General features: G+C 36.1%; 1 protein-coding gene across 4 annotated transcripts in view; it reads left to right on the top strand.

The window, feature by feature from the left end:
* Nucleotides 1-25,163, top strand: part of HECTD2 (HECT domain E3 ubiquitin protein ligase 2) — a 32,609-nt gene that overhangs the window by 1,754 nt on the left and 5,692 nt on the right. The window contains exons 2-18 of one of the 4 annotated variants that reach the window (XR_005627443.1): nucleotides 2,791-2,920; nucleotides 6,312-6,450; nucleotides 7,875-7,977; nucleotides 8,843-8,932; nucleotides 9,469-9,533; nucleotides 10,558-10,603; nucleotides 11,679-11,788; nucleotides 13,189-13,337; nucleotides 14,714-14,837; nucleotides 15,575-15,671; nucleotides 16,485-16,592; nucleotides 18,410-18,542; nucleotides 21,391-21,479; nucleotides 22,485-22,643; nucleotides 22,932-23,006; nucleotides 23,830-23,917; nucleotides 24,210-24,279. Coding sequence is in view for 3 of the 4 variants with exons in the window: in XM_039709143.1 (XP_039565077.1) it covers nucleotides 2,791-2,920; nucleotides 6,312-6,450; nucleotides 7,875-7,977; nucleotides 8,843-8,932; nucleotides 9,469-9,533; nucleotides 10,558-10,603; nucleotides 11,679-11,788; nucleotides 13,189-13,337; nucleotides 14,714-14,837; nucleotides 15,575-15,671; nucleotides 16,485-16,592; nucleotides 18,410-18,542; nucleotides 21,391-21,479; nucleotides 22,485-22,643; nucleotides 22,932-23,006; nucleotides 23,830-23,917; nucleotides 24,173-24,279 (1,812 nt within the window). In the remaining variant the exon portion in view is untranslated. Of the gene's footprint in view, nucleotides 1-2,790; nucleotides 2,921-6,311; nucleotides 6,451-7,874; nucleotides 7,978-8,842; nucleotides 8,933-9,468; nucleotides 9,534-10,557; nucleotides 10,604-11,678; nucleotides 11,789-13,188; nucleotides 13,338-14,713; nucleotides 14,838-15,574; nucleotides 15,672-16,484; nucleotides 16,593-18,409; nucleotides 18,543-21,390; nucleotides 21,480-22,484; nucleotides 22,644-22,931; nucleotides 23,007-23,829; nucleotides 23,918-24,172; nucleotides 24,280-25,163 lie in introns of all 4 variants that reach the window. The other 3 variants (XM_039709143.1, XM_039709144.1, XM_039709145.1) reach the window with 3 other exon arrangements.

A 25,163-nucleotide genomic window follows, 5' to 3' on the forward strand; every position in this document is an offset into this window, starting at 1 on the left:
GAGAGAGTTTTGTGGAGAGATGTCATAGACTGTCACCAAAGAGGTGGTAGTTTGGGTGTCAGCATTCACATTCTGGAAGGAAACTTGTGGAAAGCTAAGTAATTTGCTCCCTAATAAATAGGAACATTTAGAGACTTCTGTAAAAGAAAAACAGTCCAAAGTTAGACCTTTCATGCTATGAATGGAAGGGAAAATCCTGCTTCTAGTGCAGCCTGTTGCACTGTCAGATGCCTTTGGGAAATCTGAGTGTCCTCCATGTCTTCTTGTACAGGGAACAAAATCTTTAAATCTTTTTGTCCTCGCTAGCCTTTGCTTGCCATATTCTTAAGGGTCTTGAGTAAGCAATGTTAGGGCTAACATAGGACTTTGCAGAAGCTCTTCTAGATGATCTTTTGTCTCTTCTGAGAAACCAGTCTGTATGTGCTCTGAAACATTTTGACTTGTTTTCACCATTTCATTTAACTTCAATAATGAAAAATACAGTTTTATAAAGTATAATGCTAGTAACTCTCCAGTCTTATAGAGGGCTTAGTGCTTTGGAAAACTTCCCCTAAGAAGCCAGCAGAGTTGTGGGTTATTAGTATGATGAAGATTACTTTGGGCCTCTTACTCCCTCTCAGCATATTCATTCCTTTTGGTGGGTGGGAGGGGAATGGTGGATGTTCAGTTTTCTGGTAGCAGTGTGCTTGTAGAGTCTTAGGATCTAAAAGCTCAGTGACCTCCTACAAAGTATGACATGGTGCTGTGCCCTTGCCCTAGATTACTCCCTCAGGGGTTGTCAGAGTTTCTGTTTAATGAGTATGAAATTTCCCTCCAGGATCTCCCAATAAAGCCTTTGTCCGTATGTTTGTCAAATGTTGGAACTGTACTTGAAACAGGATGATGGAGTTAAAGAGGGGATGCAGATTTTGTTCTTTATGGTCACTGCTGAAGGAGGTGGCAGTAAGGAGAAAGTTCTTAAGAAATTGTTCACGTGTAGTATTTCAGTGACAAGGCTGGAGTAAAACCTAGAAAGCTAAATCAGTCAAAAAGTCTGTCACAATTTATTTAACTCCTTTTTTTTTTTTTTTACTATCTCTGCTATCTATTCCTTATTAATTGTAATTAGACTAGTCTGTGCTTCAGAGCTTTTCTGCCTGGAGCACACATTTTTTGACAGAGCACACACATTTTCTGCCTGGAGCACACATTTTTTGACAGATTAACCTCAGATCTGGAATTGTTTAAAAGTTCTTTTTCAGTCACTAATGTTTGTCCAGGGTCTGTTTTACTCCAGTTATGTACCAGATGATTTTTAAGAGTCATCTTAATGATATTTCAAAGGTCATAGACTAAAAAGAAGTGTTAATCTGGAAATGGCACTGGTAGTTACATTTTATTTTGGAATGTTTGTTGCATACAAGGAATTGGAACTAGAAATTGAAATTTGGTAAAAATACCAAATATGATATTTTGATATTGAAATTTGATATTTTTAAAGTCAGAAGTCTTGATGATTGCTCAGATTTACAATTTAGTGAGTTATGAGCCATGGAAAAATAGCTGTATGTGCCACAGTTATTTAAAATTTCTGGCCAGCCTGTGTACACTGCGTTGTGGTAGTTTTATGGGCTGTATTATTACCCTTCTGGTGTTTTTTCAGGATGTTGTGGTGGAAGTGAAATGCTTTTCTTAGAACTCTGACTGCCTGTCTTAGTCTAAATGTATTTCTGTTAAGGGAAAAGGGAAATGTACTGGTTCAAAATTTTTGATAGGATATTACATGAAAATGTATATTCTCATTTGCAGAATTAAAGTTTTGGTTTGTGTGGAAACATTTTTCTAGCTGAGAGCACAGATGCCAGATATCAGTGAGGTTGAGAATCGTGATGTGCAGGAAGTGTGTGTATGTTTTTTTGAGTTGATCTACCTTCTCCTGATATCAATTGATGACTTGGAATTGAGGTGAAAATTAAAATACTCACCATGAGATTTCTGTCATCTTGGACAAGCCTCTTAACCCCACCTATGCTTTGCAAATTCGGTAGTAAATAACTATATCTAATCGGACCCAGTGCTGATTAGCCAACAGACTAATTGGCACAATCCTTTGAAAGTCCAATGTGTGATTTCACTTCTGTTTGCTGTTAAAAGACATTAGTGCTCAACGCTTCCTAGCAGAGACTTGTGCTGGCTCCTTGGTGACAGCATGTACGGGTGCTCAAGCAGGGAGTCTTCTACCACTTTGTTAGCCAAATTTTGTTGGTCAGCCTTTCTTCAGTGGCAGCAGATCCTGACTATTTTGAATCATTAGGGAGTTTTACCCAGGTGGTCAGTATTGATCTTTATTTAGAGGTTAGAATTTTTGGCCCCACATTTCAAGACTTGGGAAGTTTGTCTAAACTACTTGAATATATTAAGGCTATTTGGAAAAAGGAATATTGAACACTTTCTTCTGTTTAAACTGAGTTGGATATAGTGAGAAGTATAAAAGTAGACATCAAGATGAAGAAAGTTAGAATATTATTGACAGCATCCTAATTGTATCGTGCTTTCCTCATAGAAATCCAAGGATATCTTCATATCCTGCAAATTAATACTTGAGCTTTTTAATGTAATTGAAAGGAATTTTATGGTACCTCTCCTGAATCAATTTGAAAGAAACTTGCAGAATCGTTATTTATGTTTTATTCAGTTATTACCAGTCTGATTTGAAAGGAATTTAAGAATTATTTGTAGTAACCTCACTAGGAAGATTACTCCAGCAGTAATGTATTAGCCCTTTAGACCATACTGTCATCTTAATTACAGGGGTTGGAGGAAGGAGCCAAAAATCAGTTTTCCACTTTCAGCAATTTCATCACAACTATCAACCAAAAGAAAGAAGACATCGGAAACAGAAATTCACCTACGCAACTTGTTATACCCAGCAGCAAAAATGGTAAGGCAAAAAAAGACCTGTTACTTAGTTACCAAGTTTAGAAGGTGCTCAATTTTCTGCCAGTATTTGTATTGTGGTAGTGCCAGAAAATCTAGATTTCATTAAATTATGCTGTGTTGTACATTGTACAGCCAGTGGGATATGTGATAGCCCATCCTCAGTAGAGCCTGTGTCATAGAGACAAGTTGGATAAGAAAAAACAAATAGATCTGGAGGATGGAATAACTATCTGAAATTTTAAAGAAAGGTACTGATTCGGCAGTCTGTCTGCAGATGTTCTTTGTCTAGCTGCAATCAGGCAGTGTCTCTAGAAATTGTCAGAACTTTGGAGGTAATTATTTTATTGCCATCTGAAGGATGGTGGGAAAGAGGCAAGCATAAGACTTTTATAAGGGAGGCAGTTGCTGAGAGATGGTGTTTTTCAGTGAAGATGAAGGCCAGTGATGGCAAAAAGTAAAATGCACAGGAAACAATTACTAAGTTCTGAATAGCTTTATAAGTGAGAAGGAAGGTTGTTGTGCTATGGTGAGGTACCAATACTTGATGAAAAGATAGAAAGTGTAGCTCTGTATTAAGTATGGTAGGCTAGAATAATGAAGCCTAGATGAGATGATGTGGATGGACCTGGAATTTTTATTAGGCTTTGGGCTAGGAATTCAGTCATTTGGGACTTTTCATAAAAGACTGTACAAGCATTTGTCAGGTTTGTATTGATCTTGTCTGTAAGCAAGTCCCCCTCAGGCTTATTGTGCTGTGGTTCACTAAGTCTTTATAGCACTCAGTGAATTTGAGGCAAGAAAGAGACTGCACTGAGAGATCTCCGTAGTGTGACTTAGAAACAAAACTCTTGACAAGTATTGTCAGTTTCAAAGTTGTGCAGAAAAAGGTGGTTTATAACTTGCAGCATTAGATTCTTATTAAAATCATCTTTTATTAGTCCTATTAGTTATATTGAAAAATTTTCTGCTTTGTATCTAGGAGATTTTCTGCACCAAAGTTTTTGATCATTCCTTAAGCAGTCACACACTGCTGAATCTTTTTACTTGATATAACTAGGCAAGAAGCCAGAAATTACTATTTCTTCTTGTCTTGTAATATTGTGTTATTGCTGTTTATAAACTCAATACATAAAGTTTCCCATTTCTGCTCAATGAAACTCAAGTGGTGGATCTTAATTAGTATTCTTTGCTGGCAGAAGAGCAAATAAATCTATATACAAATCAACTTGAATGATGACAAAACATACTGAAGTTGGCCATATGTGTTAAAGATACTATTAAAAATCAATTTTAGTATATGTAAATTAAACTGCATATATTTCAAAGAAAATTGCATTGCTGACAGGGTGCAAGTTACCAGCCTAGCACCTGCAGCCTCAATTTACTGAATTGAGAAGCAGTGTCTGCCAGCAGATGTCTCTTCTACAGATGTAGAAAGAGTATTTTCCTCATTTCAGTGTGTTCAGCTGGTTATAACTCAATGTTTAATCCATTTTAAAATTGAGAAGACAGAATGAGAGTTAAATCAAAAGCTTGTTATTCTCAGAGTATAAAAATAAGACAAATTCTTAGATTCTTTAAAATCAGTCCATCCTGCTTTCAGAGAATGGTGTTCAATAGCAGAACATTTGCATGGTTGGGTTGTTTGACACCTTGGCTTGGATTAATTTATTATCTGTATGTCTGCTTTGTTTTTTTCAATTGCTGCTCTTACCTTGAAATAGTTACAGTTCCATCTGTGAGAATGGACAAGGTTCCATATCAGTAATTGATGCCGTCCTCAGGAGATTGAGGGCAGCTCTGATCTGTTATCACATGAATGGTGGCTGAGTTAAGTCACACAGACAATGACTCTGTCATGAGCATGACAGAAAAAAATCTGCTTTTGGATTCATGGGACTTTTTTAGCATTTGTTTCCCTGCTGTGATAAATGGAGTAGGCAGCAGTGTAGTGATACTACTTTGAGGTTTAGTTAATTAAAAAACCCAGATCTTCAAAAAGGCTTAGAGGGGGTCTTATACAATTCATAGAAGATTTTCATTAAATATGTATGACTTTTGAGGACACTTTTATGTAGTGTCTTTTATCCCAAACATATGTCACAATTCATGTAAATGCTTTAAAAAATGAGCAGCATAAATCAGACTGTAAGAGTGTTTGAGGATGTTTGTGAAGACACTGTCAAAATGAGTGTTGGAAATGTAGTGGAAATATTTTTTCATGCTTTGGGTGGGCTTACCTTGGCTGACTGCCAGACACCCACCAAGCTGCTCTGTGGCTTCCCCTCTTCAACAGGACATGGGAGAAAATAAGATGAAAAAGCTCAAGTATTGAGATAAAGACTGGGAGTACACTTTCCAATTATCGTCATAGGCAGAACAGACTTGAGGATATTAATTTATTGCCAATTAAACAGAAACAAAACTCAAGACACCTTCCCCTTTCCTGCTTACCACACATTCCCTTGTTTTCTTCTCTCCAATTCTGCCAGCAGCCTGATCAGGCATGGGCTCTCCACTAGCTGCAAGGGAAATCTCCGCTCCAGACCTGGCTCACCTCCTCCTTCTCTTTCTTTTCCACTCATGTGGGTGTCTGTAGTTTCGTCCTTTTTTTTTTTTTTTGTTAATCTCTTCTCTTTCTCTGGAGCTGTGCAGTTTTTATGCTTTCCTAAATATATTGTCACAGGGGTGCTACCAGTGTCACTGCTGAGCTCAGCTTTGCCCTGTGGTGGGTGTGTTTTGGAGCTGACAGACGCAGAGGCAGCCTCATCTCTCCTCTCATTGCAGCTGTTGCCAAGTCTTGCCATGCTAATCTGATCAAATATTCTTAGATCAAATAAAAAGGAAGGAGTAGAATAGAATAGAAAGACCTTGGCAAAGCACTGCCAATTGTACTAGAATAGGTAGCCAAATGTATCAAAAAGAAGTGTTAAAAGATGCTTCTGTTTCACCACTAATTCTCTGTAAGACAAAAAAAAATTGTATTTCCCATTTAGTTTTTTTGAGAGATTCTTTATGGAAGCTGTAAATGTTTCACAGTCCTCTCTAGCTAAAATTCTGTATCACAGTGTAGAAAAATGGACTGAAGTCTTGTCCTTATATGATAGCTGGACTTTGGTATGGTCGTGCGTGAGATTTTTCTTAGTTGTAAGGAGCACCAGTGTTGCAGTTTGTATATTAAAAATTTACAATCTGTATTGGAAATACAATAAAGAGGAACACTGGTATTTCTATTAGTTAGCCAACTTTTCCATCATGTCTGCATGTGCATATGGTAAGAAAAATACCTTTCTAAAGAATTAGAATCAAACACTTGGAGTTTCCTTTTTTTCTGGTACCGATTTATTTGTGTTAGGTGCATTGTATTTACTCTTCTTTACCCTTCTTTCAAGGGAGGGACCTGCCACCTCTTTGCCTCGATGTACGGCAAAAGCAGCGCGTGTCGATGGATGCGTTACCCCAGGAACCAAAAGCACCAATTCCTCCTGAACCTTCCCTTCCAATTCGAACCAAAACTGTGAAGGATTTTCAGTAAGTTATACTGGTGTTCCTAGAAATGTGCTTTCTTTCTTTCTTTGGAATTGTTTTCATTTTGACCTAATTCATACCTTTGATTTTGTTAATCTCAAATGAGGAAACGGTTTCAGTAAGACTGACAAGGAGTTAGTCTGGTTATGGTGGTGGGATTGATAACTCTGTTACTGTGAAAACTATCAAAATATTTTTTCTAGGTTGAAATGTTGTACCACACAGAAAATGACAAAACATATACTTCAGAATTAGAAATGCAGTGAACATTTAGTTTTGGAAAAGAATATGTATGGCTTATTGTAGGCTGGCAAATCCCATGTAGTCTTAGGTGTTTTGGTTATACTGGCAATTATTTCTCTCTTCCATGTTTGAAATTTTGTGCTTCTGGGGAGGAAAAGGAACGCTTTCTGATTATTTGGTGTGTATTTAGTGGGAAAGAAAAGGAGATATAAAGGAAAATTTGCAAAGAGGTGATCCTTTTCTGGTATTCAAGTGATCCAAAGAGCTGAATTTTTTTCCGTATTCAGATTTTTTTTATCTATTGACTATTGCCTCTATTACTTCACAAACACCTGTGGCAGTGTTTGTATCCTTACATGTGATCTAAATCAACCTTCTTGCAGGTTAAAGCCATTAGCCCTTGTCCTGTCCATTTGAATCCCCAGCTGTGAGCCCCCACCAGCTCTCCATTTCCCCTCTCCCATGGTTGCCATCCTCCAGGCAGGGCTAGGTCCTCAGTTGGATCTGGCAGCTGCTCCCTGTGCTGAGCTGGGTTTGGTTTTCCCCATGCTGAGGATTTCTTGCACAGCCTGCAGCAAAGCGAGAGGAAGCAGCTTCCAGAGGAAGGCCTTGCCCAAGTCCAGGTAGATGATACCATCCTTCCATCATCCACCAGCACTGTAACCCTACTGTAGAAGACCACCAGATTTGTCAGGCACAATTTGCCCTTAGTGAAGCCACATTGACTGTCACCAAGTGACCACCTTGTCTAAGATTAACCACCTAAGACTGACCACCTGTGCCTAAGATAAGTTCTATTTGAAAAGAAAATTTTGAAGACCTTGTAGTGAATGAGTAGTTTAGGAGCCCTCATACTTACTCTGAGAAACTTTACCATGTCAGTGTAGCTGCAGCTTAATTCTGTTCTGCTAATTATTTGTCCTAACACGCTGAACTGTGACATTGTGAATTAACATTTTGAATAAAAGATGTTGCTCAGGTGTATCAAACACAAACTATGCTTTTGTTCTCTTATAATACCATGATCTTTAAATGACAAGGAAGAGGTTAGAAAGATACAGATATTATACTTGTCTGTCTTCTAAGTGTGCTTAGTGAGAAAAGCTTAAAGTTACAGTGCTTTTTAAAGTCTAAGTGGCTGGCAAGATCAAACCATTACCAGTATTTGAATATATTTTCTCTAGGGATGATATGGAAAAATCGAAGGCATCGGGAGATTGGAAAGCTGTACATAATTTTTATTCTACAACTTTTGATTCTTTCTTGGAGATAAATGCTGCATTTAAGGTAGAAAATAATTCCTAATACTATTTAGTAATTACAGTGCTTTGTATTTTCAAAATGTTTCCAAAAATATATGTTAAAGGCTTTCAGATGGATATTCAAGGCCACTCAGATCTATTTGTCATGATCTTACCTGCTTTTTGTAGAAAATCTGTTATTGCATTGATTTATTGATTCCAGTTAAGCAATTTTATTTCAAGTTTGTGAAGCTTTAAAATCCCAGTATATAGTTTGTGACACTGTGACTGTGTAGGTACTTTTTACACAAATTATGGTTTTAAAACGTCCATGCTAATGCAGAGGCCCAGGCAAATCTGGAAACAGAAATCCCCTATCCCTGAAAAAAAGTGTGGTATGGGCTCTATCATAGCTGTTCATGTGTTATGATAGCATACTTGGTTTTCCTAGGGAATTGTTATAGTTTTGTTTCTGAATTCCTGCTAAGTTATTATTTCCTGCATATTAAATATCATAAGCACATATAAATGTGCTTATGATATTTAATATGGATGGTAGGACCTGAGCCTGGACAAAATAACCTGTGACCTTTAGTTAATTAATAAATATTGAATGCTTAAAATTTTCTTGCCTTTGTCTGATAATGGAGCAACAACAAAGATGCAAGTTCAATGTAATTCATTATTTGAAACAGTCTCACATTTTGAAAATAGAATAACAACATGAATATGTCCAGGATTACTATTGTTTTGCTCTGTCTTTAGCATACTAATTAAGGAAACATATTCTTGCATTTTGATAAAGGAAATACTTATATCTGAACATGTTTTCCTAAGCTTGCTGTTAAACTTACATTTTCAAAGATAGCTATAGAATATTCAAAATATTTCATGTATTATCTGACTTACAGAAAGATACCAATTCTCCATTTAATACCATTGAGGACTCTGGAATCGATGCAAAATTTGTGAATGTTGTCTATGATGCCTTATTAAATACTGTAAGTAGAGAAAAAGAATTCATGTTTTATACCATTTATACCAAGAATTTTTCCCAGATAGGCATGATTTCTGAGGAAACTCTCAAAACATACTTCAGATGATCCCATGAGAATTGTCATAGAATCCTGACAGCTGCTCTAGTAAAAGAGGAGGAAATTTTTCCTTCTAGTAAAGCATAGTTTATATTGTGGTAGTTCTTAAAGACTGCATATCTTAGAGATATTGCATGGTGAGAAATAAAGAAAATGTGAGGATGGGAATAGTAAAATGTAGGTCCTGTGCCTAGTATAGAAAGGACAGGAGTAGTTTAGAAATTATATTTACAGGGTATAAGTGTTGAAAGGCACCATTGGTACAACCCCACACTCACCTAGTACATCTGTGAGAAAGATATTTAGGAGCTCAGCATCATAACACAAAAGATTTCTTAGCTGTCTTGAAATGCCAGCAAAGCAAACTTGCTTGTTTGTACAATACCTTGTATTGAATTTGTGTAATTACTTCAGATATTATTTTTTCTCTCCTTTCTTCATAGCCTCAAGATGTTCAGAAGTCAGTCCTAAAAGGAATAATTAATGGTTTACTGCAAGAATGGACAGGGTAATTATAATAAATGTTTGCATCAGTGCTGTGCCAGCACTTAAATCTGCTATATGTTTTACTTTTATTGTTTTAGACAAAGAAAGAAAATGTGATGCAACTTATTTGATACATAAGAACTTAATTCTTTTTGGCAAATCTTCTGAAATACATCTTGAACTCTGTAAGCTGGCCTTGAACCTCTGAGAGACAGATCCATACCCATCCATGCATTCTGTCACCAATTCTCAGCTGCTTGTTGCCAGGGTGTTTTTTTGGACTTCCTAATTGTGAGATGAATTTAAGAATTTAACTAGGTTAAAAGTTATTCTCATGGTCCACCCCCCAAAAGCAACTAGGACAATTCCCTGATCCACAGTTTGCTTCACAATACTGTTTGTGTGAGGCAGCACCACAGAAAGAGTAGTACAAGATGCAGAAGGGGATAGCCCAAGAGCAGAAAGGTTTTTGGTGATGACGTCATCTTGGCATGAAGTAAGAGAAGTGCGAATGCATAGTGTAATTTATAAAAAGGTATAGCAAGAGACATGTTGTAACTCATGTGACCTGGTCTTGGCTGTTCCTTTCTCCAGCTTACACTGCTTTTTGTGCTGTTGCTGTGTGTATTTGTGGTTGTGTAAAAGCCTTGATAAGAATGAAGAGGTACAGAGGCTGCAGTGGTAGAAGTGTATGGAGAATTCTTGCAGGAAATATGAAAGAGGAGCAAATAAACTCCTATGGTGTCACTTGAGATAGACAATAATGTGGAATTCCCTCTTTGGAACACCTCTGACTCTTCAATTCTGACCTTTTTTTTGCCTTCTGTCATGTTTTAAAAAGACAGATAATAAAAGGTCTGCTACCTTTAGAGAATTGTCAGAAGCTGTAAATGACCTTTTCAGTTTTTGAGAGCAGTAAAGATTCTTTAATATGGTATTCTATACATATCAGCAAAGCAAAATAAAATCATCCATGATTTCATGACTCTTAATGCCTGTAAATTATGGATCCATATGGTTCTGTTTATAATTTCATTCGTTCATAGGCCACGAACAAAGGATGATCTTAGAGCTTATTGTATACTTTTACAGGTAAGAAAAATACCGTATTTTTATGTAAGTATGTGTGTACCTAACTTACAATCTATAAACCAGTATACTGTACAAACAAGATAGTTTGTATAGCTGAGATACTTCCCATTCAATTTCCTGTTGTAAGAATGTGTTGAAAAATTGAAAAAGTGTAATGCATGGTGGGAATGGGAGCTTAATAGGAGACAGTTGATGGGGAAAGGTTGTATAGACTAAAACTATGCACTAACAGACAAGTAATTGTTTGCTTTTTTTTTCTGGGTTGAAAGGATAAATATTTTACCTATTTATCTGTTCTTATGTTGTCCTTATTCCCAGATTTGCTGTATTAGGATGCTGTAACTCTAAAAGTTTCAGTGTATGCACTTTCTGATATTGCTGTGACTTTCTCCATATTGCATTTTATCCAGTCTGTCTGGCTGACTTTCTCCAGCCTATCTGACTGGTTACAATGTCTGATTTCTGTCTGTGGTCACCTCTTACCTTTGCTGCTATAGTTGGCTTGCTTTATGTTTTGCTAGTGTACCTAACACCTCTGCACACAAGGAGCAGTTTCTGCTGTTATTTGAGAATATCAAATGGCAGTTTAATTTATTGAGACAATAGTGTTCTTCTCTGGGGTGGTATATACTAGCTGTGAATTAAAAAGAATGTCTCCTGCTAAAATGAGGGAATATGTGATCACATGGAATAGAGGGAAAATTACTTTGGATTGATGTGGGATAGACAAGAGCTACAAAAATTTGTATTACTGATATGAAAACCACATCACTTAGAGGAGTGTAATTTGTGTTACAATGTAAAGAATAATCCAGAATTTTGAGTACTGCCTTTGGGCTACTTGTGGGCTTTCTTTTTGGGGAAAAAGTCATACTTTTACAATAGAGAAGTTGTGTATTTTTTATTTGGCTAGAAGTTGTGAGTTGTTTTTTCACATAGTTTTACCACTGTCACAGCTGTTTGGTGAACTTTCTTGTGTAATTGTACTGGCAACAACAAACATAAGAAAAAATCCTAATGACTTTTTTCCCTTTATGCAGTTTATTAACCTAACACTTTTTTTAATCTTTTTCAGAATCCTCAATTTAGTAACACTTCTACTTATGTCATCTATGCTCACTTGCTAAGACAGATAGCAGCCTTAACAGAAGCTGACCATCATTTCCTAGTGCACTGGTCTAAAAAGTAAAAAAAAAACCCAACAAAATCCCACATTACAAATTCCATTTCTAGGATTACAATTGTTACTGTATTTCCATTGATGTTGACTGTTTTATAAATTATATGAAAGTTAATTTAATTGACTGAAGAGATTGGTTTTCTTGCTTTCAAATACATGTGGACATAGTCCACTAAGTGATACTGATTTATAGATGCAAAATGTACATAATGTAAAAATTATATTTCTAGAAAAAAGCCTTAATCGCAAAATTACTTATCAGAGTTATTTTTTGATAACATATGCAAAATAACTTGTGTGTAAATTTTTAGTTATATGTTTACATGGTATTATTAAAACAAACATCTTTATGATCTTTGTTTAAATAAAGTTTAATCTCATGTAAATTGCAAAAGATATCATAATGTTACTGTAATGTACAGAAACCACAATGGAGCTAGAGGCCTGGCTTCCTGGTGCAGTACAGGTGGTGAGAGAGTGTGGTTAGGGCATTAGATTTGTAATTAATTGAAAGAACTCTAATAGCACCTCACTAAAAAAGTCATATGGGGGTAACTGCCCAAAGAGTAGCCCCTAAGTTTGTACGCAGATTGCCTTCCATGTACTGACTGAGCAAAAAGTTCTGTTTGAGGTAAAAACAAAGTTTGGCCATATTTGCAATTTCCAATTTTCCTAGGAAATCTTAATTAAGGATTTTCTTCTCTGCAAGGATGGTAATTCAGATTCCCTTTCCCTCCCTATGTCCAGATTTGCTTAAAATTGTGGTAATTACTTCATTGGAGCTGCATTTACAAATGAGGTTTCCACTTTTAGTTAAGGATGCAATAGACATATCAATGTTTTTGGTCTTAAAGCATGTGTTAGAAATGGAAACCATTAAAATAGGAGAACTCTTGTTTACAAAAGGCTATTTTAGCATATGTATGCATCTATTATTATTGTTGTCCTATTGTGGAAGTGGTGCAGCATGTAATTTAAAATGTGCACGTGGCACAGGCATATGAAGCATATACCACTTTTTATTTAAAAGGACCATGTATCTCAAAATAAATCAGAATTCCTCAGTATTCAGAGTGTGGAGTGAAATTGATAAGGATTTTTGTTTTGTTCACTAAAAGTCAAGAACAGATAATGATTCTATTGCTCTTTTTTTTATTTTTCAACAGACTTAAAGAGCATAGTTAGGGGTGCACTGAAGAGAATTGCCATTTGTCAATAATTAAAAGCATGCTTCTTCAAAATTTACATTTGCAATTTTGTTTTTATGTACAGGACAAAAGCATTTTTTTAAATTAAACAACTAAAAATTTTTAATTAAGGAGTTTTCTTAAAAGTATTGAAATTGATAACAAACTCTAGTGTAGACAGTGGTCACATGAGAGTAAGTGCAGCATGTTTGTTTTAGGATTTCACAGAAGAGGTTCAAGCAGGTGGTGGACAGGTTGCTGCAATTTATTTCTTTACGGCTGTTTCCTGCAAAACCTGAGGAGTTTCCACCTATGGTGAAATGTACCTGGTGGATTCCATCAGCAACAAAAGTCCTGGCTTTATTTAGTAGGTATTTTTCTTGAACTGTGTGGGCATGTATATGTTTCTATATATATATTTGCGTGTGTTTATAGGGTTTGTTTTATATACACACACACATGTTGGGAGAGGATACTTTTTACTGCTCCTCTTCAGGGAAAACTGATAACAATGGTGACACGGCGCAAACTACAATAAAATGCTCAAATGTAGTAAGCAAGAGTTTTCTGTTGATAAGTCTTCCTACTTGCTTTCCAGTAGAGGATAATTGCTATACAGAATTTTCCTGTGACAACAACTGAAGATTGATCAAACAGAAATCCACAGAAGTAACCAATGGTTAAGGTGTCCTTTAGATTTATAAAAGAAACTGTCTTAAACTAGTAGCTTCCAGAATTTCTTCTGTAACTCACCTACCCCCACAGAACTATTTAGCATCTAAAGGAAGTTAGGCAATGCACGTGCCTCTTATGTCCAAAACTACAGCTTAAAAAAAGTAAATCCGTGCTCAGTTCAACATAGAGCACAGCAAATTTGACTGCTGCAAATGTAAACCTGCTGCCAAGTGGTTACTAGAGCATTTACTTTCTCTGTTTTAGGAGAAGACAAAACCACCAAATGAAAATTAAAATTGGTATTAAGATGTTTTCACTGTCAACTTAAGACTTCTACTTAAAAGTATTTTGCACACTCCTGCCTGCCCAGAGTTAGGCACATTAGCACACCTGCATCTAAACCCAATATGTGTTTATAGTGTTTAACTCTTTCATAGATATGAAAGAATTGCTTGTTCCTTAATTCTGGAAAAAGAGTTATTTAGTCAATCAAAAAACACTACTTTGTGTCTGACTGACCAAAATTAAATTATGCTGAAGTGTAAATGGAGAAAACTTACTGTTTGACATTTTATGAATGCCATTACATAATGAGATAGCTTACATGTGAATTGGCTTTCTTCCTTTGGTAAAGTACTTAGTTTTTGTGCAGGTCTAGATGGTATACTGGAAAAAATGTAGATTTTCTAGCCATAGCTGCTTGAAATTGTATGGATTTCTTAACCACTTTCATTTATCAAACTGCTTTTTCATAAATTTCAGCAGAACATAGCACACTTTATCCATAAAACCTTAATTCCATGTATGCCAGTAAGGAAACCAGAGTCAAACTGAGGTTCCCTTATCATAAGTGGGCTGAACAAGGGATTTACTGTTTTCTGCAGCAATTAATATGATGTTTTATAGTGTCATGTTGTAGCTATAGTTCTGTAGCTAAGTTCTGTAACTAAGTTATTAATTTTTTGCATAATTTTAGACTTGGCTTAAAGTTTTTGTGGTCACTGGTGCTCATGATGCCAAGAAATGAGATGTCCATTATATTAAAAGACTTTTGTGTTTTCTTTGTAGATGCTGCAAATAGTCTGATTAGCCCTCCTATTATTTCATATACGGATTTCTATAATTCTACACTTGATCATATTGATCTTATGGAAGAATATCACAACTGGCAATGCTATGGGAATTCTCACAGGTGAGAGGAATTACTGGTTGTTTCTTGTTGAGTAGTTCTTCAAAGCATTGTATCTGTGCTTGGTATATCTATATGAAACATAGTGGATATATAGTGTCTGTATATGGTATGCACAGCATTTATGTCTGTATAGATCCACATTAAATACTGTATTATTGTATTGTAAAAACATATTGTCACTACTACCTACTTGCATGGATGTGAGATTGTCTGAAATAAATCTCATTCTGCCTCTGCAAACTAGAAAAAGCATGTAAAATATGGATGATAATAAAGTAAGTTTATTAATTATTAGCATAGACTTCTGACTGTGTCTTACTACAGACATATTTTAGCCTCCAGTACATTCCTAGGGATTTTCCTTGCCTTCAGCAGCAGTTGGGGAGAACTTGGAGACTGTAATTTGCTCCACTGAATCAGGTATTTCAGGCTACTCTTCTGCCTGATACCTGATATTCTACTTGAGAAGGAAAAAAAGCAACTGAACAAAACAAACCACAAAAAAAACCAAATGAGAAGAGATAAGTATTACTAATTTCAGTTTCTAGCAGTATTTGCAAATAACAGTTTGTTCTAGTGAGTCAAGTATCACTATATACAAAGTGAAAAAAACTGCAGCTATTTGCAAATTATTGTCAGTGGAGGAATTACTTACTGAATGGTAATTCACTCCTATATTCTTAAAATGAAAATAGTATGCTAGAAAGAAAATATTTAATCTTCTTTTCTCTTGTTAGGTTTTCTTTCTGTCAATACCCATTTATTATTTCTATAGCAGCAAAAAAAGTTATTATTCAAAGGGACTCAGAACAACAAATGATAAGTATTGCACGGGTAAGTCCCTCAATGATAAATATTTATGTCTCATATGTTGGTACTTTATGAGTATTTGTTAGAATGATACTACACGTGACCTGTCATTTCACCTTCTAGTATTTCTGACTACCCTGAAAAAGAACTTAATCCATTTTACTATGAATAGTCTAGAACCCAGTCCATGCTGGGTTCTCTGGATATTTTTTTCTTTTTGTGTACTTAGTTTCAGGATCCTTATAGAGGGCAGTGTTTAAGAGAGTAACTTATAGTATTGATTTACTTTTTTTCCTCTTTTGAGAAACCAGCATAACATGCTAGCATGTTAAATTAACACAATGATTAAGGAAGAAAAATTCCATGAGAATTTTGAACTGTTTTGTATGTTATTCTGTGGAGGTGCGTTGTCATGGAATACCAAGATTCAGCTGTATCCTTTCAGGTCATGGAAGCGGTACTGCTTCTGAGCAGCCTTTTGTGCTTGGAAAAGGCATTGTCTGCCTCCCTCAGTAGCAGTCTTGTACAGGTGATTCCTTGTGAATAACTAATTAAAGCTTAAGTCAGTTTCCAGAATCTTATGGGTATATTTTTAACAATTTGGGAAGTGCCACCTTCCTGTTAAACCTCCCAAGACGTTAGTTCAAATGTAGTGTAGAAGGTATCTACAGTAGGAAAGAAGTTTTTCTCCATCTCCTGGAAAAGACTGAACCAGTTACAGTGTCAGGGAAATGTCTTCAATACAGGATACTGAGACCTTTTTACTGTTAACAAGTGTGACACCTTTTTTGCAAATGAAGATGCTGCATGTGTGATATTTCTTTTTCATTCAAATAGCAAAGCCTTGTGGATAAAGTCTCTCGCAGACAGAAGCCTGACATGAATATGTTATTCCTAAATGTGAAAGTGAGGAGGACACACCTTGTTAGTGATTCACTTGATGAGGTAACAAAAACATAAAATTAAATTGTGTGTTGCTGTAGAGTAGCTATTCTTAGATTTCAATTTGATAAGTCATATTCAAGTCTTTTGCACTAAGAGATTGGGAATATAACTACATAATACTAAATAAAGATAATTTAATTACTGTCAAAATTGTAGTACTGCAGAACAGATTGGGTTAGACATTTTGAAATTCATTTCCTGTGCTCATACTGCTCTGTAGCTAAACCCATAACAAACATACATGCTTGTACGTGGTCTGTGTTTGTATTTGTAATTTTTCTGTTAAGAATACAGTGGACAATTATCAATTTCTGTAGGACTTGATGCCGTTATAACAGCATGAATAATATGTGACTAATCACTAATGAGGTTGTTCTGTTCTAATTCTTTGAATATTTTTATTATTTTCCTTCTTTAATCCTATAAGAATAATTTTTGGCTTTATATTCCTACATTTTTTAAACTAATTCTTCAGATTCTTCAATGTAATTTTTCTTTTTTTAGAAATGAAACAGATGTGTCCATTAAAGTAGGCAATTCTTCAGTAACCACTGAGCCTTGCTAGTTAACATTATTTAGTGAAATACAGTTCCCTCTCTTTCTCAACATTGAGAACAGCCTGATGATACAGAAAAATAAGTCCAAGTAGTGAAAACAGCATGAAACAAACTCTAATTACTCATATTATAAAATGTAAGTTTAAATTTTATTTTCCTATATTGAAGCCTGTCTATTTTTGGCCTTTTCTCCTAAGACAAAAGAAATGTAGTTGGTAATATTGGTTTCTCTCAGGCATTGTAAATTTTTTAACCACACCAAAATTACCAAGAGCAAATTTAAAAGTTTTTGTATTCAAAATATTCTCCTATTTATTTCCAATGTTTTCTTCTACCCATCTCAGAGATGAGTACAAACGTATTATATTCATATTTTCAAATTTATGGGGATCAGCAGGTGGAGAGGGAAGATGTCTTACTTGTATTTCAAGTTTTAAAAATTTGCAAAGGAAATCACTTCCACTAATAAATAGCTTGTTTCAAAGAACACCAATACCTATAGTTATAAAATTTATGTAATAGGAATTTACTTGAGCAACTAACAACATGAAGATTATTTTAGCTCATGCATATCCTTGGCTGGTTTAAACACTTTCTCTGAAGCTGGACAGTAATTAATGGTTTAAAGGAAGCTTGTACAGAGACTCAGTCTGAAAGATCACTGTTATTGTAAAGGACTGTAATCTACTTCTTTGCAGATTTTTTGTGTACCTGCATGAAGTAGTGTCTCTTAGGACAAAGCAATGAAAAGAGCTTGTTATCACTGTCTAAAGAACAGTTCTAAAAAGCAGCTGATACTTGCTGGCAGGTATCTTACACAGAACCGAATAGTATCCAAATATTGAAAGTGTTAGCTTACATCCCTGTTTCTAAATATTTCCAAATTACGTCTAAGTACTTTTTTAATTTGTCATTTGCAGAAAAGGTAAAAAATTATGTAGGTCTGAAATACTCCAGACAAACTCAGTTCATTATATCTAATTGCTTATTAAGCCTGTTTGTACACCACCTAACTTCAAGTCCAGAGAGTGACACCCTGTGTAAAGTAGTTGATGATGTCAAGTGGCCATAATTGTCTTGCTTCTGCAATTCAATTATTGTTTTAATATAGGTTTGACCTATTAGTAGAAAATTATGTGAATTAATGGCTTAAGTGAAGTGAGAGCAGTAGAGTAGAGGCTGAGGTGTGTTCTCTATTGCTAGTGGTAGTGATAATACGTTAAATCTCCTTTTTCTTCTGCCTCACCTATTTCATAATAGCTAGCAAGGAAGAAGGCAGATCTGAAAAAGAAGTTAAAAGTCACATTTGTAGGAGAAGCTGGTCTTGATATGGGCGGCCTGACAAAAGAATGGTTTCTTCTTCTGATTCGGCAGATTTTTCACCCAGATTATGGTGAGTCCTCATAATTGTTAAGTAGATTGTGAGAATTTGTTCAGACTCTGTATAAGCACTCAGCAATAATAGTGAAGTCTTTGTATTATAAACACTGTTTTCAGCACAAATCCAAAACATATCCTTTCTAATAACTTAGCTATTAGCCATGAAGGAAATGTTCTCAGCCTAAAACAGCAGAATGATTTAACAAATATTCAAGTAGAGATAAACCAATACATTTGGCGTTATCATTTACCATCTTTCCTTATTTCTTCATATGCTGCATTTTGTCTTTCTGCTGTCAGTTGTCTTCATATTGCTAGTTTAGGGAGGGAGGTTTTTTGGGTTTTGTCAGTAGCTGCAGTTGGGTTACTATGCTCCGTTCTGGCAAACTGCCAACTTTGGTCTCCCGTGTATCAATGGGGAGTTTTTTGGTGCTGATAGTTGCACTGAGAGTGAGTGCCTGCACATTCTAGTACTATTTCTGTGACTAGGAAAGGTAGAGGTTAGTTTTTACTTGAATCTTTGTCATCATACATTCTGTTTGTGGTATCTGTGCAGTCAGTATTCTTAAAGGGGTCTGGGGTAATCTCAGAAAAGAAAGGAAGTAGCAGAGACAGTATAGGTGGGTGTGAGCCTGAATGAAAAAGCCTGCCTCTGCTGTTACCAGGACTAGTGAGTCTTTAAGGGCATTTCATGCCCAAGGGGAAAAAAATAAGGCTTTTTGATTAAACAGGAGATTGTAAGACATGAATGTGCAGTCGTAAACAAGCAGTTCTGTCCACTTGTTTTATAGTGATGTAGATGAATCTGGGTGATGAATCTGTATTCACCACTCTAATGAGCTTTCCTCTGTGCATGGATACATTACTGATGACTTAGTGCATTAAAATGTTGCCAGGATGGCTTTTAAATTGATTTGCAGGGACTTGAGCATATCACCTGATAGTCTTGAGCTTGCCTGGAAGTGTTCATGTCCCTTAAAATCATGGTCCTTTATTGTTTATTAGGACTACTTCTAAAGGTACAGAATTCTAAGTCATAAATATGCCGTCATATCTACTGAGATTACTTGTCTGTAGCCCTTTTTCCAGTAAAAAGGGGTCCATGTGAAGACATGACATTGGTGATAGCCACCTTAATAGGAAACAATTTATCCTGCAGAAAGCATTCTGTAAGTTTGACAGTTCAGTTAGTAAAAAAGCTGTCAGCAGAGCTTGGTAACTGATGAGTTTGGAAACATTCAGAGTAATTTATTTTTTCACTATCTCTGGCAGGCTTCCTTACTTTAAAGTGCAAATTCTTTCATTGTTACGACTATCAGCCAAGTGTGGGAGGAGTTCAGAAATACTCTTGTCCCTTGGAAAGGGACTGTATCCTCTACTGTCTTTAATGTTTAAGATGCAAATAACATGTGAGAAGCTTGGAAGGGAAAATATCACTGTTATTACCCTTTCCAGGTTAACTGATTCTTCAGGTTTAACTCCTGGAGTTTAAACTAAGTCAGCTATCTGCCTGCCTGTGTGTTTTGCAATGCTTTCTTTATCTTGGTGTGGACAATTAATAAATGGGATTTGCAACCTATTTTGTTCCAACATCCTATGGCCTTTTAGCATGTGAACGTTGCTCTGCCTTACATGCAGCTGTTCTGTTGCTTCTGGCAATGTCTAATGGCAGTGTCTAAACCTTTTGTGATGAGCACTTTTTGAGCTGGAGTTCGAAAGATAAATTGTTCGGGAGCGTGGGGGGAAAATGTGAAGGCAGCTTTTTGACTGTAATTTATCATAAGAGCTAGATGTCCCTCAGAAAAGTTGGGTTTTCATTCCTTTTTCTTTTTTAAATCAAAAGGACTTTGGTTTTTGTTTTCATTTAAATATTATTTTTCACCAACTTTATCTTCAAACAGAGATGCAGTGAGCTATTGCATACAAGATGTGCTTAGAACTAGTCAGTGCTTTGGTTTGTACAGACCATGGCAACAATAATAAACTTGGCCCATTCAATCCCAACAGATTCAAAAAGGCCATCACATTTTACCCAGTTTACTTCTGCATTAGAAGAAGCAGGAGTGTGGAGTGTGTCTTACTTCTCTGAGCAATACTTCCTAGGCATTTTAGAGCTGTTATCTGCTTTTATTTTGTAGGTTTTTACTTTCTGGCACTCTTTAAAACAGAATGTTCTGTATCTGACGCAAATAGCAGTCAAACTCATCTATACTCATGATTTCAGTAAGATCTAGCTTGTCATTTAGACCCATGAGTGGCTTTTTTAGGGTACATGTGGTTTGGGGCTTTTTTAACTTTTCTGGTATAATTTTTTGACAAAATATGAAACATATCAGTTTGCTGGTAGTGTGTGTATAACATAAACCGTTTGCAGTTTTCTATTCTAAGAAGGTAAACTTATGGTATTTGTATCATGGGATTCATGCCAGAATTTTTAGGGATTGTCATCTGCTATTGACCTAGAAAGAGAGGAGGAAGTGAGTTTACATTGCAGTAAGAAAATTTTTGGTTAGACAGTTAATATTTATGGCAGTACTGATGCTGGAGTGCAATGAGGAAACAGATTGCATAGGGAAAATGCAAAATGTCCACAACTGGAGGCCCTGAAAAATGTGTTGCACCAGCACCAAGCTGGGCAGGTGGGCTTGAGCCTGCTTCAGGCTTGGCACTGCCCTTGGTGCTCCTTCCCAAGCCCCTCCCTGCAGGCTCCTGCCCTGGGTGGGAACGGGATCCTGAGAACAAGCATGGGGATGTGGGCACCCCAGGAGCATTCCAAGGGTGCATGGGTGAGAAAGAGGAGGCTTTGTACGAATTCTTACAAAGCTCAGTGCCTTCTTAAGGGCCATGTTGCCATTCTGCAGGCATGTTCACCTACCACAAGGACTCGCAGTGCCATTGGTTCAGCAGCTTTAAATGTGACAACTACTCAGAATTCCGACTGGTTGGAGCCGTATCCTTTTATGAACAGCAGCCATTTAATGAGCTGGTGTGGGGATGAAATAAGGCACTGGCTCAAGCTCCTTTAAAGGTTGTGTATACGCCTATGTTCCATTTTAATTTTATTTTTTTTTAATATTGTTAAAGCAAGTGAACTAAAAATAGGAAGAAAATGGTGGTGTGTGGGTACGTGGTACGTTTTACAGTTAGAAAATGCTAAGTCGGTATTAAACATGCAACTTCTGTGTGTATAAGTTGTAATTTTAAGCCTTGGAGTTTCTTTCAGTTTCTTTCAATGTACCTGTGTCCATTAATAGTTCATTCAAGTCCCCATTGAACAGTATGTGGCTTTTTGCCTTTTTTATTACAAAATGGAAGCCACATGCTATTTTGAGCACTAGTTTATTTTCTAGGTTTTCTGTTGTGCTTATAAATGAAGACGTCAGACAAACAATTTATGATAGTATATGCTTATAACTCCACTGAGATGATGTAATTGTGTCCATTAACGGATTGCAATTGGATAGATGGTGGTTGTAGGTATTTTCTAACAGATCTATTCTATTCTTTTGAGAAGCTGAATTGGGATAGTTTCAAATTTGTTTCATGGGATGCACTTAAATGTGCTAATGGATGAGCTGTAGTACCAGTGCAGGTATGTCTTAATGCGTTTAGATTTATTTAAAAGAAACATTGCTTTATTGATCTCTCACTAGAAAATACATATTTATTTTTCTTTTTTTCATAACAATACTTTGGAAAAATTTATTGTAGAAATGCTTGTATAGAATATTATGAAGAAGATTCTCAAGCATTCTGTCAATGTGCACTATTTGACCATGCTAACCACTGCTTAATTGTAATGAAAAACTGCATTTAAAATTCAGTCCAGAAAAAATGAAATCATTTACATTCCTTCTGTTTGTTGAGCATGAATCTTAAAATATTTTTTCCAAGCTACAAAAATACTACCTATAATAAAGATGTCAGATTTGCCCTTAACTTTTAACATATATAGCTTATGGGACTTGCTGTATATAACAGTATCACCTTGGATATTCGTTTCCCGCCTTGCTGTTACAAGAAATTATTGAGTCCTCCCATTGTTCCCTGTGATCATAACACACTTGTAGGCATCTGTGGTGTCACATTAGATGACCTGTTTCAGATTATGCCTGTAAGTATTACATCTTCTAAAAGGCAAAATTACTGATATAAAACCTGATTTATTCGTATTTAATGCTTGAGTTATGAACTGTTTGAAAACAGCTGTTTTCCAGCGCAGGCTGATAACATCTTCTTTTGATGGAAACAGAAGATCTCTCTTTTCTAGCATAGCATGCATTTTAAAAATACAGCTTTTTCCAAGATACTTTCTGTATAAAATAATGCTTCTGGCATATCTTTGCAAATTGCATCACTTAGTTTTGTAGATTTACTAAAGAGTTTTTTACTCATATTGTAGGAATTGGCACATGGACTAAGTGAACTTCTATCCTATGAAGGCAATGTTGAAGAGGATTTTTACTCAACCTTTCAGGTCATTAAATGCACTACTATAAGTGATTCTCAACCTTGTTTGGTGATTTTTCCCAGTGTTGGAATGGAAGTGGAGTGGCTTATTGCAGTGTGACTGCTGATTGTTTGGAACATAACTGCACGGGATCAGAGCTGGCTCCAGGAGCCGCGCTGCCCGGCACTGCTGAGTCTTCCACGCTTGGTTCCGTGGTGACACTCCAAGCTGTTGTTCCCTGACAGTGTAGATGGATCCCAGTGCTCACCACCAGGGTCACTTGGCCAGCTACTGGTGCATTTCCAGCTCTTTGCTTTTCTGTCTAGCCCAGAAGGTAGTCAAAGTTTACTTGGTTATTTTATGCATTTTGTCCAAAAATCTCACTTTAGCAATAGCCTGTTCAAGTTCTTACAGTTTTGCCTGACATATGTGTTGTAACTGCTATTTCAGTCAGGAAGGACTTTTTCAGTTACTCATTGTTTCAGAGCACACATACGAGTTAATGAAATTTCATATTGGTGGTACTTAGTTCCTAGGTGAACTACAGCAGAGCAAATACCTTCTTAATTGTGTTTACTGCTCCTGTGCTGTTCTTTTGTATGAAAAGCTCTATGGCTTCAGAGCCTGCAGGTCAGTTTGACATGCCACTATGTAACAGGGTCAGTTTTTGTTCTTTGAATACTAATCTTCTGAGCAATTTGTTGAACACTGTAATATTTAACTTGTAAAAACCTCACAACCCTCAGAATTACAGCATGTGCTGAAGAGAGGAGACATAATATAAGCTTTGGCATTTGTAAGTATATTAATTTATTTTCCAGTGCTGACCTTGACTCCTCTTTTTCTGTAGGTTTTTCAGGAAGAATTCGGTGTTATAAAATCTTACAACTTAAAGCCAAATGGAGATAAAATTCCAGTCACAAATCGAAATAGGAAAGGTAATTCTACCTATATCAACCACACATACTTTGCAGATTTAAGTTTGTCCTTTTTCTCCTTTCTATAAACCTATGCTTTCCTAAATAGAGTGTGAACATGAAATGGCTGTAGTTCTTTCTGGTGTACCTACCAATTTAATGGTATCTAAAACTAAATGCTTCATTTTTCATATTCTAGAGGGCAGAATTTTAGAGGGCAGAACAAATTATTGATTAAAATTATTATAATGTAACAAAATAATTTTTTTTTTTTAGAATATGTGCAGCTCTATGTTGATTTTCTTCTCAATAGATCGATCTACAAACAATTTGCAGCTTTCTATTATGGATTTCATAGTGTCTGTGCTTCATATGCGTTACTGGTAAGAATAAGTGAAACATAACTCTCCGCTTCTCTTTCAAGTATTTGACAATGAGTTATCTAAATTAAATTGCACTGGATGATTTTAGGATTTGGAAAGAATCTTTACTGATCGATAGACTTGATTAATCCAACATAAGTAGAAGAAATTAATCAGGTAATCAACTCTTCTCTGTAGTGTTTCATTGAAAAGCAATAAATAAAGCTCCAGAAGACACGTTTATCACTCTGTTTTTACAGACACATCACAGGCTCTCCAGTGAAGGTTTACAATGTTTCTGTATATTCCTTACATTTGGGAACTGCAGAACAACTGTGTCTGAGTGCTCCTGAGTGACTCCTCTGAAAACATATATTGCTTTTGGCAGGAAGAACACTCAGTGAGCTTGAGATTAATCATTCTTCTCTTTTCAGTTCTGTTTGGCTGTTGGAATGACTTCTTTAATTTTCAGCATCCCTTCTACACTGAGAAAGAAGAGAAAGTTTCAATTTGTCAGGGATTTTCTAAATTCTAGTGAAATTGGTGAGCTGTGACACCTTGCAGCAAAGTGAGGTGTGCCCAGCCACAGGGAGGGTTCTGGAAAGACAGTGAGAATCCATTGAAATGCCATAGCATACTTCCACGCAACTTGATGATGTTGTAGTAAATGAATAAATGGGTTCTGCAGGTGTAAGTTTAGTGGATATTGAACATGGTTTATTGTTAGAAGTATTTGCTTTGCACAGCAGTGTGTACAACTGAGAGTCAAGTTCTGTCAGCCTCTGCTGCTCAGCTACTTGTGCTGGGATTGTCAATGCAAATGAAATGGAAGTTAAAATCAAAATTGACATCAAGACCCTCCCTCAGATTTCCATTTGTACAAACTTAATTTTCTTCCTGACCCA

Source organism: Passer montanus, unplaced genomic scaffold (genome assembly GCF_014805655.1).
Source record: "Passer montanus isolate IOZ18808 unplaced genomic scaffold, ASM1480565v1 scaffold21, whole genome shotgun sequence".
NCBI lineage: Eukaryota > Metazoa > Chordata > Aves > Passeriformes > Passeridae > Passer > Passer montanus.